Here is an 18,843-nt window from a genome sequence, read left to right on the forward strand (position 1 = left end):
TTAACAAAAAGTGTTAACCGATCTTTGCTAGTTTGATCATTATTAATATGGTTGACAACGTCTCAGAATTTACAAGGGACTTTGAACGCCTCCTTTGGAGCATGCGCAGTGCTCTGAAGACATTCTGTCACGTGTGAACACAAACATTGTTCTGCTCCTCCTTGCCCCAAAGTTTAGTCTTTCTGTTCAGTCCAGTTATAAAAAGGGGCAGCGTCAGTAGTTTCATTTGAACTTTAAGTAAAAATATTGTCACTTTAGTTCCGGTGTGTTTGCAGGTTTGTGTTCCGGCGCGCTTTCCTGAATGGCGTCAACAGAGTGGATGGCATGTTGTAGTAACATCATTCTGTCCACCACAGCTTTATACTTTTCACGCAAACTCTTCAAGGTTCGTCTCTTATTTTATATTTAAAACTTGTAGAATGCTTTTTGATAAACAGAGTATACTTCAATAAAGATGAGGCTTTTTTTTATAATACACCAGCTACTAAAAAGTAATCTTTTATAAAATTGATTATGCTTGCCTTCGTCAACATCAGTGTGTTTATGTTTTCCCTTTAAGAGTATGGTCACAAATTCTCAATATATTAAACAGACTATAATCTCATGTTCTGCAGGATCACAGGGGCCCCTCAATAGGCCTCTTCCTGCTTGGTCTCTCTGCCACGCTTTGGGTCCTCCTGCCTTCAAGCTCACACCTGGCCTCTCTCAAAAAGCAAGCCACTTGGGCTGGGGAGGTGCTGGCACCAGTGCTGGTTGCTTTTGAATTCCTGTGGCTCAGCGAGGATCACGGCACCGCATGGACCCTCCTGATTGGCTCCTGTCTGCTACTGGGACTCTCAGACTGGCTGTCGGCTGAAACTCTAACTGTGTTGACTCGCTGCCTGGGTCTGTCGTCTCTGTCCTGCTGCCTGATGGTGTGTCTGTTTGCTGGTAATGTTTTGGGTGCTGTAGGAGGTGTAGCCCTCAGTTTGCCATTACTCATGGAGCAGCAGGTAGAAACCACTGTTGCTGCTCCACTTGTGTCTCCAGCTGCGACAGAAGGACTCGTGAAGTGGCTTTTAAACGCTTTGCTGTCAGTGGGCTGCTGGGCGTCCACACGAGCTCTGGGACAGTTTCTGTTGGACATTAGTGATCGATTTAACATTTGAACCGGAGAAACTCCATGTTTTTGCACAGAGCTAAGAACTTAACAGGAAAAATGTCTAACATTTATTCAGAAAATCCTTTAATACCAAATATTTAACTATTTGATAACGTCACAAATTAGGGGGTTTGCAATTTTTCTGTTAGCCATGAAGGGACATTTTTACACAACAAATAACCGAGGAACTTTAATCTCCTTTGTCTTAAAAATGGTGAACATTTTCCCAAAATTAAGACATAAGCTAAACATTTAATGATGTGCCAATTAGTAGAATTCAACAAGGGTTTATTAATGTAAAGGAAATGCTAACTGTAATGATAAAGAGGCATTACAGCAGGATGATGATCCTTGACAGGTAAGGTGAACCCCTTAGTCAGCACAAAAGGAAGAGAAAAAATCATATGTCATAAACAGGCAGAAAACCACAGAGTATGAACCACCTCCAGATTGGTGGAGTGGCTGATTACACCTCAGTTACCAGGGTGACCACTTCATAAGACCTTGAAGAATGAAGAATCACCAGCAAAACACATAATTGGAAGAGTACAATTCAATTAGGACTACATAGAATCCCATCAAAAGAGTCTGCAAAAGAATCCGTGGTGTATTACACAACTTTTTTTATTGAAACAAGGGCCTTTTTTTCCTTTCTTAAGGTTTACATTTTGCAGTGTTTATGGATTAATAGAAAGCAGGAAGTGAGAAACCTGTGAGCAAACACATTAGCTTTGAGATGATTCAGCAGGGAAAACACTAATAAATTTTAGTTGGATTGCTTTGAACAAATGACTTGTGTGTTGACTTAAATGTCAAATATTTCATTCCAAATAAAGTGGCACAGGAAGCGTTGCACATTTCTTTGTGGTAATTTTATTTCCTGCTTATTAAAGCTGAAACTTTTGCTCTGCAGTCTCAGCATAATCACTGAACACAGCATTTTTTTCAGCTGTTTGACATGTTTATTCACCAACATTCTGCTTAAACCCAGTGATCTAACCTTTTAACTTACCACAGCTTAAATTAGTTTAGTTCTTTATCATCCCCACTAGAGCCCTTGTCTTGTAGGGCCCTCGATATTCTTTTTACAGATGATTGGAGGGGATGCTGCAGATGGTCTCTGAGGATTTCAGGAGTGTGAATGCGGACAAATTCCTCCTTTGGTTCATTGCAGTAAATCAGCAAGTATCTCTGGCTCTGCTCCAGCTTTTGGAAATAGTTCTGTTAAACCTCAAAGCTGATCTTTGATGCTTTTCACTTCAGCAAACATGTTTGAGTTTTCAGATTCCTACTTGATCTTTTGCTATTTTTTTTGTTCTACTGTTAATATAAAACAAATCCAACACAACCTTAATCAAGAGTAAGAACAAAGCAAACAAAAAAATAATTTGGATATTTTGAGTAGATTTTGGTAAATGCCAATGGTAAAGAAATACATTGTTTTTATGATTATTTTATGTTGCATTTTGCTTTTTAGGAAGATTTAAGACTTGCTGCTTTTCATCCATCACCAGGCTCTTGCTGTGGTATCAGCTTCATTTCTTCACCTCCGTCGGTCTCCATGTCAGTCTAATCTATCACAACATCCCTGCAGCAGTACGAGGAAACCGCACTGAGCATGCTCCCTGCAGCTGCTGCCTGTGGATGGAGCAGTGTGGAGACAAGGAACAGAGGGAGGAGAGAGGATATGGAATAAACGGAGCAGTGCAGCGATGCTGCTGCAGCTCTGAGAACAACGGCTGCAAACCTAACGCCACAGATGGAGCGTGGCAGCAACCTCAGAATGGCTGCATGGACTGACTGCCACCGAACAAAAGACATCATTTAAGGTAAAAAAAACTTAAAGAAGAAAGCAAATTCTGGAGGTGACTAAAAACCGAAAACAGTTTTTAAACCAGAGTGAACTCTTGAGCTGTCATGATTCATTGTCAGCCTGTATTTTATAACCACTGCATTTCTTACCGAGACATTTGACACAAGTGTGACAGTTGTGCCTCTTTATTGTTCTAAAAGGTTTGTCGTTGACAGGTGAGACTGGACAGCGTGAAGATGTATGCCTTTTACTCCCTTTTAGTCTACATCTTCTACACCGTCTTTAAAAAAGAGGAGGAGGAAACCTTGCAGGGGGAACACGATGCTTCCCCAGACGTATGTGTAATGTCAGCTTTAAAATAAAAACGTTTATTTTCATTTATTTCTTGTTTACATGGCTGGCATCCTTACAGAAAACTGCAATTGTTTGCAAGCATGTGCATGTCTGTGTTTGCAAAGCTTATTTTGGGTGTCTCTGTTGCCGTTGACCCTTGCATGCAATGATGTGCTCAGGAGCCAGGACCTGTTACCATGGAAACAAGGAGCAAGAGAAGTGATGGCCACACCCCCAGAATGGGAAAGAAAGCTTGTGCTCATTTAAGTGAATCAAGTGAGTCAAATAGAAAAAATGTACATTTCTTTTACTTTTTGAGTTTATTGGCTGCATTGTTCTTTGTTCATTTGATGTTGTGCAGGCAGCAGCAGTGACGGTGATGAACTGAGCGATGAGGATGAGGAGGATGACTTGGTCAAACCGGCGTGTACTCCTCTAGCTGCCTTTTTGTCTTTCAAGCAAGAGGCTGAGAAGAGGAGGACCCCCCCGCTTCAGGTACTGAAGCGTGTGTTAGCTCTATAATCTCAGCTTTCTGGATTCCTGTTCAACTTTATTTGCCTGCCTCTAGACCACATCGCTGACGGAGTCTCCCCTGGTGGCCGTGATGTCCCACTTGCTGAGTTTTTTGGAGCAGTACTCCCATTTCCAGCAGCTGCAGCAGCAAGCTGATCAATACCGAGTTCAGCTGAAGAGGCACCGTGTTCAGCACAGACGTCAGATGAAGGCCCTACGGTCCTCGTATCGCCAGCGCCTCCGAGACAAGAACAACATCATAAGCAGCCTGGAGGAGGCTGTCAGCCAGCAGCAGAGCCCCAGCCCTTTAAGTGAGGGTAAGAGAGGGGGGGTGAGAAAAATGAAGGTGGGGAGCAAAAAGAGGTGAGAAAGTAGATGTTAAGCAGCTGCCTTAGAAATGGCACTCAGATTAGCGAGGCCCCGAACACAGATTTCTGGTTATCATAATAATCTCACAGATAAAAAAAAGAACAAAAAATGTCTTCTGCTGTTTTAATAGATGAATATTAACAATTTCATGCAATAGAAACAGTGATGGAGAGTCATGCACGTTGCAGTCCAGCTTAAAAATGTGAGCAGACAAAGTCTCTAAAGGCTTAAAACATTTTGTATGGAAACTGCATGGAGTATTGGTGAAATCGTGCATACTAGTTATTCTTGCTTTTATTTTTGCTTAGTTTAGAGCTGGGAACACACTGTTCACCCTTTGATTGACAAATTGAATCAGCTGCAGAGCAAACTGCTTAGGGTGGTTTCATTTAGCTTTCTGATGTCACAGACAGACAGCAGGCTAACACTGCACAGCCCTGTGGACCTCAAAGTTTCATGTTTGTTCTGTTCTGTGTCACATTTGACCAGACTTGACCCCGAAGTGGAAACTATCAACAAAACTAGAGCATGGCTGTTTACTTTTCTTGTAGTAATCTTGTTACCCAGGTGCAGGAGGTCTGTGACAGGTCTCTGAATGCTGACATGATGCACCCTCAAGGTGGCATGGTAATGTGTTTGATTGCATACATAAGGACCCCTAAAAGACATTTCTGTGGGAACATTCAAGCTGAGATTCCCACAGCTGTATAAGGATTCATGAAAGTGTGATGAGAATATTCGGCACACTGTGACTGTGCTTTTCCCTGAGATGAATTAAACATGTCTCTGAGTCCTGTTTTCTATGCAGCAGATGCACTTACACGTGCAGCTAAGAATAGTTTTAGTTCAAGACCTTCTAAAACAAGATTTGGATTGTTTTCAGGGGTGATGACCAGCGTGACTCTGCAAAACAATGTGCAGTTAGAAAGGGCAATTTGTTCAATAATTTATTTCTTTTTAACATTTAGACATTTTCTTTTTGATGAAATAAACGTTCTCATCCATTTTCTTTCTTTTTTCAGATATTGAAGTATTTTATCCATGCACATACATTGTCTCTGATTTATTTAGGCTTTGTGCTTAGACATAATTCAATTCCCATTTGTCTGCTTGCAAGCTTTCAAGTTTGATTTGGCAAATTATAAAAGGGATCTCAAAGCTTTGAACTTTAAAATAAATTTTCACCTAGGATGTGTGTAAAAAGAAGTTTTTGTCTTTTGCCCCCTCCCCAGGTGAGTCGAGCAGTAACATTGGGACACCGGCTGGGGTTCACAGGCTGGTGGAGTCTCTTTATGGCCTGCAGGGTGAGAGGAGTAAACTGAGAGGAGAACTGCATCTGCTGCACTCACAACTGGAGCAAAAAGAACAAGACAGACACTCGCACATACGAGCCTTTCAACAGCAGGTAAGCATCTGCAGCCTCAGTCGGTCATTACTGACACACAGGAACGCACAACAATCAGACAGCAAGACTTAAATATTTATGTTTCAATCCATGAATGCCAATGTTCAAATGTTTATTTTGCTGTTATTTCGCCAGATTCTTCTTGATTAGAATTTTCAGAAAGAGTTGGATGATTCCAAGTTCTATTATATGTAATGTAATAAGTACAGAACAGTAAATACTGATAACGATATATGAAAAAAAGGGGTTATCTAAATTCTTCTCAGATTGATGAGCTGAAGAGCTGCATTGAGGAGCGTGAAGAGGAGCTGTCACGACTGAGAACAGCAACAGTGAGTCCTTCAAGGCCTTCATTGTATCACTAGTTCAGGGTTTGTCTGTGTCCTCAGCAAAGCTGTCACTCCAACTAATCCAAAAGTACTGGTGTGGATAACAGACGGCTGAGGAATTTACACGAGGTGGCTATTCTTGATTTACCTCCAATTGATGCTCTGGAGCTGAGTCGTATGTTTCTTGTCAGGGCGCCACAGACTCAGAGAAGCGAGTGCTGTGTCTGTCAGCAGAGAACGAGAGCTTGAAGCAGAGCCTGAGCGTGACACAGGGCCTCCTGCAGCAGCTCTCCACCATCCCTTCCCAGTCCAGCAACATGCTCATCAAGGTAAGCGGCATCGAACACGTGTTGATGAACACAGATTTACTCATACCAGCGGCTAACTTTGTGTGGCAGGAAAATGAGAATCTCCGCAGCAGAGTGCAGCAGCTAGAGAGCTCCCTGCAGCAACGTGCCGAGCAAGTTTCACAACTGGAGAGAAGGAGTGAGCAGAGTGAGTGGAGAAGAGCGGAGGAGCTGAGGAAACGAGAGGACAGAATGAGGGAGCTGCAGCTGGAGCTGGACAGAGAGAAGGGAAAGGAGCCTGTTGTAAAGGTAAACCATGCTACAGGATATTTGAAGGTGGTTTGAAAAGAGGCATTTGAGAAACATCAGTCAGCAGCAGTGAAGTTTGCCATCCCTTGCTGTATTTGCAGTGGAATAACAACCTCCGTTTTTATCCTTGGGAGATAAAGCCTCTGTATTTGGATTTCTATCCCCTTCTGCCAGTATGTGACTCAGACTGTGGAGGTGGAATCAGCAGCAACAGTGAAGCAGCTGAATAAAGCCAGACAGAGGAACGAGGTATTGGCTGAAAGGCTGTCCAATCAGAACGAGCACTGCAGGCAGCTGGAAGAGCAAATCCGAAAGTCTGATGAGTACAGCTGCAATCTGCAGCACAAGGTAGAACAAAACGAAAAGAACTTCTCTGCATCTAGAAACACCTTTTTTATTAACTTGCGTGTTCGATTTCTTGTGTTTTAGTTCAAATTGTGCAGAAAAAAAGCTTATTAACTCATGTACATTTTACTGCTGACCACTCAGACTTTAGAAATCTGGATTTTAGCACTGAGTATAGCTTCATTTCTTCTTAAGAGAAAAAATCACAAAAGAAAAGGAGACCAAATGTTTTGCGAGCAACCAATGTGCAACCTTGATCAATTTTATTGAAAGAAGTGATTGCTGAACTGAAGCTGCACACTGAGACAGTGGGAGTGATAAGCTGCTGTGCTTAAACCTTCACAGATCGCAGCATATGAGAGAGAAATCACCAAACTGAGGGAGGAACTGTTGAAAGAAATTGGACATTTGGAGGAGAGGAAGGAGGAAGCAGTGAGAGCTGCTGCCAGCTGCTCAGCAGACCACTTTCAGAACCTGCAGGATCAATTCTTCAGTGAGTACGCTAAATCACCGCCTGACGTTTTCAGATGAATTTCAGAAAGCAAAATGCTCTTGTTTTTGGATGAGATTGTCATCTGGTGCTTCACAAAAACATCTCATGTTTTGAAGGACAACAGCTAAATTTCCAACAAAGACATTCGGAAAGGAGAATTAGGGTTAAGGTGTCAGTTCCTTTTTTTCCAGCTTTACAGAAGCGTCTCACAGCACTCCCTCCAACTTTACGCTCCATGAAGACGGATTACGCCAGTCTGAGGAGCCAAGTTCGAAACTTCTCAGAGTTTTATGGAAGCGCCATCAATGAAGCGAAAAAGCAGGTGTGTAACTTCACGCAAACCTTGAAGGTTGAGCTTATTAAACGAACATGATGAGCAAAGTTCTAAGACGTCTTTTTCCATTTTCAGATTGCAGCTGCCATTAACCAAATGTCTGAAGCCAACAAAGATCTTCTGGAGAAGTACAGAAAAGAGGTTGCACTGCGCAGGAAGTACCACGAGCAGCTGGTGGAGCTCAAAGGTGCACACACAGAATGATGGAGATGGCTTCAGTGAGGATGCTCTGTCACTGACTAAGACATGTTGCTGTTTCAGGCAACATTCGCGTTTTGTGTCGCGTGAAGCCTGTGCTGAAGGAGGATCAGCATGAGGAGGGCCAGTCTGTGGTCGTTGCCATAGACCCCAACAATGAATCCTCTCTGACTGTGTTAACAAAAGGAAAGGGTCGTGTCTTTGAGCTAGACAAGGTCTTCCAACCACAGGCCACTCAGGAAGAGGTAAGAGAAGAGGAGGATACTTTTTCCAGACTGCTATTTTTATAATTTTTTTTTTTTTTAAATTAGATCTTTCAGGAGATTGAGCCTCTTGTGACGTCAAGCATTGATGGATACCATGTCTGCATATTTGCATATGGACAAACTGGTTCTGGAAAAACCCACACTATGGAGGTACGCTGGCTCACAAAGTGATTAAAAAATCCCATGAAGTATTAAGAACAGGACTATTTATTTGTCTCTAGATTAATTTAAAAATATGTATTCAATAATCTTTTAGCATTTTAAAATTTGGAGTTTCAATATCATGGACAAATGAATATTACGGAGAAAAGAACTTCCAATGAAAAGGTTATTGTATTTTTTTTAGGTTTGAGTGAGGCAAGCATAATCATTTAATCCCATTTTATCACAATAAAATCTAAATAGATTCCATTTTGCACATAGAATTTTTCTTTTTTGTTGTTGTTGTAAAAATGAATATTACCTTTTGGAGTTGCCATGCTTAACAGTGCATTTTATTTAGTGGTTGGTTTGTTGGATTATTTCAAGTAATAATAACCAAGTAATAAAAGAACCAAAAACATTGATGTATCCAACCTTGTTAAAATATGACATAATTAATTGATTGGGAAATAAAGATATTTAATAAAGCTGAGACTGTCTTCTTGACATAACTACTCCTAATCATAAATAGACATATTTGCACTTCTAAACACAGTACACAGACATGAAACACTAAATGCATTTAATGTAATGATTGACAAATGGAGTTGTTATGATTTTTTTTATCTGTATTTGAAATGTTCGTGTATACATCTTTTTTACGTATTGAAGCACTGCATTTCAGGGCACCGTGGAAAACCCTGGAATTAACCAGCGAGCTCTGAAACATCTCTTTCATGAGATCGAGGAGAGGAAGGACATGTGGTCTTACAATGTCTCCGTCAGCTCTGTGGAGATCTACAACGAGGTGTTGAGGTACTTTAGCTGCTTTTGCATAAAGCTGGTGTTTTTTTTCAGGGTTGCCAACAAATTGTGTTCTTCTTGTTCCTATTTTAGAGACCTGCTAAGTAAGGATGGAGAGAAACTGGACATAAAGATCAACCCCGATGGAACAGGACAGCTGCATGTGCCTGGCCTCAGAGTTATAGAGGTCAATAGTTTTCAGCACATCAAAAAGGTATCAGAGTTTTTTTAATCATCAGTTTAAACAGTGAAAAAAGGATGCAGACTTAATTCCTGCTCACTGATTTTATGCCCATGAAGATTTTAGCCACAGCTCGACGAAACAGGATCACCTTCGGCACTCAGATGAACCAGCACAGCTCTCGCTCCCATGCTCTGCTCTGCATCACTGTTCAGGGCACTGACCTCGCCACAGGCTCCAAAACCACCGGTCAGTCTCCCTCGCTTTTTCTTATTTTGGAAACAGAGCACCAATGTCAGACTTGTACCTCATAGGTATCACTGGGAAATAGGAAGGAAAACAGGAGAGGAGGCTAGCAACAACTGTCTGTGACTGAGTCCGCTCTTGTCTGCAGGCAAATTGAACCTGGTGGACCTGGCAGGCTCGGAGAGGGTGTGGAAATCTGGGGCCGAGGGAGAAAGGCTGAAAGAAGCCCAAAATATCAACCGCTCACTGCTGGCTTTGGGGGATGTCATTCAGGCTCTCCGTGCTCGACAGACTCACGTCCCCTTCAGGAACTCTCGCCTCACCTACTTATTGCAAGACTCCCTGGGCAAAGGCAGCAAAACGGTCATGGTGGTCCAGGTGAGATTACTTCTCCAGCCCTTTATGAACTTTGGTTCATTAAACGCAAATTACTGAGCCGGATGTTTTTTGTTTACCAAGGTTTCTGCTCTGGAGAGTAACGTCGGAGAAACACTGTGCTCTCTAAAGTTTGCTCAGAGGGTGTGCAAGGTGGAACTAGGTCCTGCAGCCAGGAAGATTGAATCTGGTGTGGGACAGTGTGACTGAATCATCTGGAGTCTGCCTGATCATCATCCAACCGACCAGCCAGTTCCAATACTAGAATAACCCTCAAAGCTCTGCAGCAATCCTGATCAAGGGCTAAATGTGCAGCTGTTGCTGACACCCGAACACAAAACTCCATCATAATCATCCACTTCTGTCGCCATAATTCTTAATCTTTCCTCAGTCTGCATGGAGGAGTTGGTATCTTCCAATGGCCTCGTTCTTCTTCCAGTCTGGCTAATGAACAGAGAAATTCTCATCAGGATATCAACACTTCAGTTCATGCTGAGTTACTCATCCTGTTGTAAATGTCTGTAGTTTGTAATCTTCATCCCAAAAGTGATGTATATCCAAAGGTTGTAGTGTGTGGGAGTAGCTGAAGTACAAGCTGCTAATTTATGTCAGATTTTTGCAGCCTTTTTCTCTTTAGAGCGTTTGCCTTTTGTGGCAGGAATCTGTTGTGGAAGGAGCGGGTGGCCTTTATGTCCCGAGCTGTGCAGTACGCTCCTTCAAGATGAGGGGAGTTTTCACTGAAGAGGCACTTTATTGTAAAAGGAACGTACCATTTCAGCTCAAATGCTTGTAATAGAGTTCACTAGTGAAGTTCATACCAAATACTGTTTATGGGTTCTATTTTGTTCATTGATTTATCAGCGCTTTAAAGACAGTTTTGACTATAATGTAGCAACACGTTGATGTCGCATCAACTAACTTGAGTGCTTAGAGTCACTAAAGATAATAGTGAATCTTCAGGTAATTTTATCAATAAATATGGGTTTTGAAAAGTGCTTTTTGTCTGAATATTCACTGATTAAAAAAAAAAAGAAAAAAAGATGGCAACTAAATTTTGCTTTTCATTGATACTTCTTTTGGCCAAAATATCCCGATAGTTTTCAGTAAAACAACACAAGTCTGAAAAAACAATTTTTACTTTAAATGTTAAAAAATGATAACAGAACTGATTGCAGTAACACACAAATATACAGAACACCTTATTTCTATATAATAACTCTTGACTTGTGGCGAATCCTGACAGGAACTTCCTGCATGAAAGCAGCTGCTGCTTCCTCTGAGGACGCCCTCTGTCTCTGTAAACGTCCCATTTTCACTCCGAGTCCCCCTCCTCCAGTCCGACTGCTCCCACCGCTCCAGCCAGTTCCTCCTCGCTGCCTCGGAGACGATCACCTACATTTGTTTTTTTCAGAAAACAAGCTCAAATGTTTAACTGTTTACGCGCAAGTTGAGACTTTTCAGGGTTTTTTTTTTTACCATGACCTGAGTCCACAAAGAAAATGATGCAAAAACAGCAAAGATTTTCAAAATAAATGATGTCTTCTGTTTATATTTGTTTGCAAACACATTAATTGACAACTAATGGATATTAATGAACAAATACTTCTTTAATTCTCGAATACCTTCAAATTAGGTCATCATCTCCGTTTCCTAACGTTTTTCCACTCTAGGGAGTTTGAAGCTATTTCTAGAAAGTAGATCATTCAACACTGAAGACTTGCATCACTAATGTTATCAGACAGCTTCAAACCTTCATAGAGTGGGTGGCCCGAAGTAATTAGCCCAATAAGTAATGCAATTATCTCTGCAGCCATTTGAAGGCTTTGTGGTAAAGACAGACAGGGTGATGAGGAAGATACTGACGGATGAGCTCGGCAATCGCCCTCTGCGTTCTCCTCTCCAACTTCTCCAGTTTCTTTGCGACATCCCGCTTTAAATCCCTGAAGTCAAGAGTCAAAGATAAACTCTGTAACTGAACTGCTTCTGGTAATAAAACGTTTCGATAAAACCTCAGTAGAAAATAAAAATTACCAGTCTGGCTTTCTTGGAGCAAGATTAGCCAAATCCTGAGGGAAAGGCAAAGAAATGAATGAAAAACTCCTAAAGATGCTGATTTAGAGGTGAAGATGCTCAGATTAGCGTCGGCACTGACCACTTCTTCAATGATGGGCTCTGGGTTAGCCGCCTCCAACTGATCCTTCACCTTTTCTTCCACTGCAAACAGAAATGGATAAATAAAAATGATCAAAAATGACCCGCTTCTTTCAGTTACAAAATTGCAGAGGTCTCACCGGATGCAGGCTTGGCTGTGGGCACCTTCCTCACTTTCAACTCATCATCCTCTGGGGTGTAATTTCTCAATTTCAGCTCCCTGGGGACAGAAACAGAATCACCTCCAAGTTGTCATTTTCCTGGTGTGCACACTGCTCCTCCAGTAGGTGGCAGTGTAGGGAAATACAGTCACAGATCGAGCAGCATCAACGACCATCTGCAATTCCTTCACAGCTGCACTCTCAGTCTAAAAAGAGGCTGAGCACAATGTCCTCTTTTATCCCCATGAACTCAACTGATTAACATGTTCCACCTGGTTTGGGGCTCAGATTGGAACGTAGCAAACAGCTGAGGAATTCTTCTCACCTCAACTAAACACAGGAATCTTCTGTAAGCTCCAAGCAGCAGATATCGTCAGATAACCCCAGTAGAGGTAAATTATTACCTACTTGCACAGACAGAGGGGCTTATCAGCTGTTCTGTGCTTAACTGGGATTTGCACTGAAGCTTAAGACGGTACCCTCTTGATATTATCATTCCTTTCTTTTTGTCAGACAGAAAAACTGCCTTGTAAGGGAATGGACAGAAAAAACAGTGACGTCTGCATCCAAGTTAAAACATTTGTGCTGGTCTTTGCTCTGCAAGCTGAAAGGAGCTAGTCCTCAGGGGCAAAACGACTCCACTGCATCACTTATGAAGAGGACTTTCTTTTCTTTTTTTGCATAGTCAAGATATAAATAAATCAAGAATCTGTAAAAAGATAATTAAATAAGTTAGAAAGTGAGGAGGATACAGTTTTTTGTGTGAAACGGTAACCAATAACAACAAGGAAATACATTAAACGTTCATAAATGTAATATTCTCACACAGAGATGGTTAGAACGATCATAAAAATACATTTAAAAAAAAAAGCATTTTTGTTGGTAGGAAGCCAGAACATAGCACACTTAAACTATATTAGGCAATTGAATATAAAGGAAATGGGGAGGAAAAAGTTCTGAAGTGAGGGAGAATGTCCGGAGGTTCCCAGTATCAAAATTTTAACTACATTTTATTTAAACCATCTCAAATGACTGATTATCAAGTAATCGTCTAAAGTACAAAAGAACATCTCGATTTTAAATGTCAAAACTGCGGGGAACATGAAACGGCCACAATAAAAAAAAGTCAGTGCTTGTAAATTGTCTGCCTTTACAGGTTTGTCTTCTCCTCAGTCTCTTGGTTTAATGCTTCCAAACCTTTGGAGTGTGTTTACACATTTCCACTTGCAAGCAAACCTGTGATGAATTCAGTGTGGCCCTGTCTGCATGTTTGGAGCTGACTGTTGTTCGAGAGGTGCAGGCCAACGCTCAAATGCTTACAGTCCCATCGAGCTCCCAGCCCCGTCCTCCCCGTGGAAAAAAATAAAAATAAAAATCACCCTGAGCTTTTCTGCATGGTATGTTGTACGCAGTTTAGAATATTTCTGTGGCTCACGAAGCTTATTTCAATCAGTATTTTTAAGAGTTCTTTTTAACCTTCTGGCAGTCTAAAAATGTTAAAAGCTTTCTGGACCCCCACAGTGCGACAGGTCAATCGGGCTTTTCTGCAGAGATCTTTTACAAACACCATTTCTTTGGGTCTGCTCCTGATTCACAAATGATTTCAATAAAGAAATACTTAGAAAGGCAATTTTGAGCTTAATGTTCTTTACATATGCCATCCATCATCAGAAAAATAGAACATATTAAAAATACCAAAAACATTGGAGTGTGCCTTTATATATTGACTGGGTTAAAGAGGAGCCACTGGGGGACAGTTTAAGCTGTTGGTTTAAGAAATGTGATCCCCCCTCTTAAATTTTCATGCCAAACAGGAGATACATTACACTCACACCTGCCTGCATCCTAATGCTACTGTCTACAGAACAGAAGGAAGGCTACAACTGACACTCGAAGTGTCTACACCCTGCAGCTATTTTCATCATCATAAGAGAGCTCCGTCTTGTTGGACTGGAGGAAAAAAAATGACAGCACTCCCTGTCAGTGCAGTCATTAAATATAAACAATGGAAAAAAGGTCCTGTAGGACAGGAAAGATGGGTGCTCCCTCCCAAACTAACACAGAGTTGAGAAAGCGGCAGGATATTTGAGCGGCTTAACAGCAGCGGGCTGTAGTCCAGCCCAGTGTAAACACAAAAGTCCCCCAACCTGCACTGGGACATGCACTGGTCGTGCTGATGATAAAAGAGGACATAAATGCCCCCATGATGCACTTCCAGATAAGTTTCAGCTCCTTCTTTTTTTTGCAATCCACAAAAGAACACAACACAGAAGTTGAGAAGGTTAATGAGCACACACAAAAAACAATGTGCAAACGATGACGCACTCTTAGAAAAACAAATATATAAGGCACCTGTGCTTGTCTTCAGCGGTCTCCTCCAGTGCCGCCTTCTTGTTCTCTGGCTCCCCATCCTCCTGCTCATGTCCCTAAAGAAAATATAACCACACAGTCAATCAATAAGATCATTTAAATAGAATAAAGTACTGAATGTTTGTCCCCGATGACTATGTGGCTGTAAGACACTAGAAACATTGCAATAATTTCTTTTCACAGCCTCATCAATCTCTATTCTCCCATGACAAATCCTTTTTCAAGGCTAACATTAAAATCCCATATTAAACAATGACATCATTTATATTGTTCAGAAAGTGAGGAATGCTTTTGCAGATCCTGATGTAGGCCAAGGTTTGCCTATAAAACCAAAACATCTGAATGTCGTGTTGTCCGGTAATTTGGAAGTCAAATAAGTCATTTCCATTTTCTGCTTCATTACAGCGGACACTGACCTACATAAAGTTTAGAAACGTGACCAGTCAGTCCACTGAGGTCAGCTGAAAAAGAAAACTGATGTTGCTTTGTGGCTGGGAAGGAAACAGAGGATGTATGCTTGTGGCCCACCAAGACGTGAAGTACTTTCTTACATTCTAAACAAGATTTAAACTATCTGAAAAAGAAAAACATAAAACAGAAAGAACAATTCAAACCTTCCTATCGCACATTTTACTAAGGAAGCTTCCTGTCCACCTGTTACAACAATTCATGGTAGCCAGTCATTCTTTATGTCAAGTACAGAAGGACAACAACTACAGACTTGTGGAATGTAAACAATCCTTTATCATACTCAATACTTCAGCCTAAGATTGGGCAATCGTGGTCTTGAAGATCTACTACCCTGCTTGTTTTCCAGCTCTCCTTACTGCTGATAACCCAGATCTGGTGTGTTCAGTCCATCAGATTAATTCAATCAGCAGAAAGCAATGCAGACAGAGCTGTAAAAACATGCAGCATGATAGATCTTGGGGATCAGGGTTGTTCAGTCTTGATTTACACTCTGATACAACCACTGGAACATTGAATAGTGTTTCCTTTGAGAATAATCACGCTAAGGACAGACAAAGGAGGAGCAGAATAACATTTGTTTAACAAACTCTGTGAACCCACTGAAAAGAAAACTGAAATTTACTTCCTTTTCTTCCTTTCAGCTTTTGCCTTTGGGGGTGGCCACAGCGAATCAGCTTTCTCCATCTACTCCTCCTGTCTTCTGCATCCTCTACTCTAACACCAGCTACCTTTATGTCTTCATTCACTGCATCCATAAACCTCTTTGGTCTTCCTCTGGACTCAGCATCCTATGTTCACCGTCTCTGGACACACGTCCAAACCATCTCAGTCTGGCCTCTCTGCCTTTATCTCCAAAACCCTTCAACATGCGCTGTCCCTCTGATCTACTCATTCCTGATCCAATCCATCCTTGTCACTACTAAAGAGAAGAACAGCATCTTCATCTCGGCTACCACCAGCTCTGCTTCCTGTCTTTTTCTCAGGCTACTGTCTCTAGGCCGAACAATATGGCTGGTCTCACCACAGATTTGAGCTGAAACTCTTCTATCACACCTGATACTTTTCTCCACCCATTCCAATCTCCCTGCATTCGCTTCTTCACTTCTTTTCCACACTCTGACCCTGGATAGTTCAAATCCTCCACCATCTTCATGTCTTCTCCCTGTAACATCTAGCTGCAACTGACCTTCGTTCCTCTCCTTTGCAGAGCAAACCACCACCTCTAGCTTCTCCTTCACCTGTTCCCTGCTCTCACTACAAATCCCAATACCAACCACAAACATCATAATCCAGCTCAGTGGCCTTATGGTAGAGTGTCCGCCCTGAAATTGGAGGGTTGTGTGTTCAAATCCAGGCCGAATCATACCAAAGACTCTAAAAATGGGACCCAATGCCTCCCTGCTTGACACCAGTTGGAGTTGGGCGTCTGTGTCTGCAGCTCACCGCTCCCCCAGGGGATGGGTCAAACGCGGAGAGCAACATTCCCACACCTAAGTGAATGACAACTAATGGGGCTTTAATCCATAGCGCTTCCTGTCTAACCTCATCTGTCACACTGTCCATCAGCATTGCAAACAGGAAGGGGCTCAGAGCTGATCCCTGATGTAATCCCACCCCCACCTTGAACTCCTCTGTCACCCCAACAGTAAATCTCACCTCTGTCTGAAAGCCCTCATACATGTCCTGCACTCCTCTAACACACTTCTCTGTCACTCAAGACCTCGTCAGACATTACCATAGTTCCTCTCTGGGCACCCTGTCATAAGCTTTCTCCAGATCTACAAAGACACATGTAGCTCCCTCTGACCTTCTCTATCATCCTCAAAGCACATACTGCATCTGAAACCAAACTGCTGCTCACAAATGTTCCCTTCTGCTCCAAGTCTAGCTTCATCTACTCTTTCCCATAACTTCATTGTATGGCTCATCAGCTTTATTCATCTGTGACTGCAACAACTCTTCACATCTCCCTTATTCTTAAATATGGGCAGCGTCACACTTCTCCTCCATTCAATTCAATTCAATTTTATTTGTATAGCCCAAAATCACAACCACAGTCGTCTCGATGGGCTTTGTGCAGATAAATGTAGGGTAAAACATAAAATCAAAAGGATCATGAACCCACACAATTCAATAGAAAGATTCTAAACTGAACTAACTAAACTAAACAACCCTGTTCTTAGACCCTCCTACGCAGTTCCTCAGGCATCATCTCACCACCAAAGATCCTGTTTAACAACCCAGTCCAAAACTCTACTGCCATCTCTGCAAGACACTTCAATACCTCCACAGATATATCATCACATCAGGACCAAGTGTCTTTCTACTCTTCATCCTCTTTAATGCCCCCGTCACTTCACCCTTACTAATCTTACGTCGTGCTTCACAACAGTCACCTCTTCTATTCTTTATTCCCTCTCATCAATTCTTCCCATCTTTCCATTCACACTACTGACACCTGTCAATACATAACCATTCCCATCCTTCATCACCCCAACCTGCTGCATCTCTCTGAACTCCTGTCTCCTCTCCTCAGTCCTCTCAGTGTCCCACTTCTTCTTAGATAGCCCCTTACTTTGTATAAACTCCTGCGCCTCCTCATTCCACCACCAAGTCTCCTTATCAACCTTTTTTTCCCTGATGACACTCCAAGTAAACTCTTACCTGTCTCCCTGATCACGTTGGCTATAGTTATCCAGCTATCTGGGAGTACCTCCTCACCCCCCAAGAGCCTGTTTCCACAACCCACTGAAGAGAAACTGAAATGTACAATTATCAAAAACTCTCATAATATTATTTTTTTTCTGTAAATGTAAAATCCTTATTGCAGTCCTTGACTATATGCAGTTTTCTAAATATTGGATTTTATATTTATAACTTAGAAAACAATTCTTTCCAGCACTTATGAATAAATGGCGAAGAAACAACATTTTTGTTGTGAGAGGTCACTATAGAAAGAGGGTCATTTGTCTTATCTCAGTAACCTGCTGGTCTGCGCCCTCAGTCAAAGAGATATCGACAGCCTGACTGTAACTACACAACAGATAAACAAGGAGGCCGTCAGGGAAAAAATGTGGAGCCCAAAAAAGTGTTCCTGAAATCAAGTTAAATTAGCGAGTTTATTGATTTGATATAGTTTCGATTCCGGGGGAAGCAAGCACGATATACATTGTATATTATTTGTTTTGTACCTCATTAGCCTTGAAATACTTAAAGCAATCCACAAATGGGGTCTATTAATGAATTTATTGAGTCAAAAGCAGCAGAGTTAGCTTCAGTGTGCTAATTCTGGAGCTAAATGTTAGCATCTCTGTCATTCATTAGCCTGAAAGTGGTCGTTTCCGTCCAACTAGTAGAAACGAAACAGCCAGCAGGCCTGAAACTTACGTGAAGCTTTTTATCTCTCAGTGCTTTGAGTCTTTCTTTCCTCTTGAGGGCTTGTTCCTGAAGCGACCCAACACTTTGCTCCATGTTTGTTTCCACACGCCACTCGATTGCATCTGAAATCTTCTAGTAGGACTGGTAGGGGACAAACAATCGCCGAACACATCGATTGAGCTGTCCTGTTTTGTTCACGTGACTTCATATTTTCAGTTTTCTACAGTCTTGCTCATTCCAATTCATGATATATTTTACATTATCTACTGTAAAATTAGGTTAAAGAAAACAGATTTTTTTAATGCGTTGGTTTATCTGTTTTCTGTTAACTGTGGTTTCCAACGCTTTATATATAAGCATTTTACCTTTAGATCAACTTATGACATTATGATTAAAGTGAATAGGTGTCTTACTGCACTGGTCAAGCATC

The 18,843-nt window shown here is 41.7% G+C and overlaps 3 protein-coding genes across 4 annotated transcripts; 2 read left to right on the plus strand and 1 right to left on the minus strand.

The window, feature by feature from the left end:
* Positions 1–76: 76 nt before the first annotated feature.
* On the plus strand, positions 77–2,045 carry LOC101162471. The gene is made up of 2 exons (XM_004077845.4): positions 77–385; positions 615–2,045. The coding sequence occupies exons 1-2, from the start codon at positions 302–304 to the stop codon at positions 1,146–1,148; spliced, it is 618 nt and encodes a 205-aa protein (XP_004077893.1). The 5' UTR covers positions 77–301; the 3' UTR covers positions 1,149–2,045.
* Positions 2,046–2,591: 546 nt separating this feature from the next.
* On the plus strand, positions 2,592–10,901 carry LOC101163027 (kinesin-like protein KIFC3). Of its 2 annotated transcripts, XM_004078096.4 has the most exons (20): positions 2,592–2,970; positions 3,170–3,289; positions 3,467–3,563; positions 3,649–3,782; positions 3,856–4,117; positions 5,402–5,574; positions 5,841–5,906; positions 6,095–6,232; positions 6,302–6,499; positions 6,674–6,847; positions 7,190–7,337; positions 7,529–7,659; positions 7,747–7,858; positions 7,933–8,114; positions 8,181–8,285; positions 8,962–9,092; positions 9,174–9,294; positions 9,381–9,510; positions 9,656–9,885; positions 9,967–10,901. In XM_004078096.4, exons 2-20 carry the CDS (start codon positions 3,191–3,193, stop codon positions 10,090–10,092), a joined length of 2,757 nt encoding a protein of 918 aa, XP_004078144.1. In that variant the 5' UTR covers positions 2,592–2,970; positions 3,170–3,190; the 3' UTR covers positions 10,093–10,901. The 2 variants fall into 2 exon arrangements, with proteins under 2 accessions (XP_004078144.1, XP_020565805.1); XM_020710146.2 differs by lacking the exon at positions 3,170–3,289 and having other exon boundaries at positions 2,593–2,970.
* Positions 10,902–11,000: 99 nt separating this feature from the next.
* On the minus strand, positions 11,001–18,554 carry ccdc12 (coiled-coil domain containing 12). Its single transcript, XM_020710149.2, has 7 exons — positions 18,423–18,554; positions 14,547–14,620; positions 12,174–12,253; positions 12,035–12,096; positions 11,914–11,948; positions 11,746–11,822; positions 11,001–11,274 (listed from the first exon to the last, which is right to left on the minus strand). The coding sequence occupies exons 1-7, from the start codon at positions 18,504–18,506 to the stop codon at positions 11,195–11,197; spliced, it is 492 nt and encodes a 163-aa protein (XP_020565808.1). The 5' UTR covers positions 18,507–18,554; the 3' UTR covers positions 11,001–11,194.
* Between the last annotated feature and the right edge of the window lie 289 nt (positions 18,555–18,843).

This window comes from Oryzias latipes, chromosome 16, assembly GCF_002234675.1.
Source record: "Oryzias latipes chromosome 16, ASM223467v1".
In the NCBI taxonomy this organism is placed as follows: Eukaryota; Metazoa; Chordata; class Actinopteri; order Beloniformes; family Adrianichthyidae; genus Oryzias; species Oryzias latipes.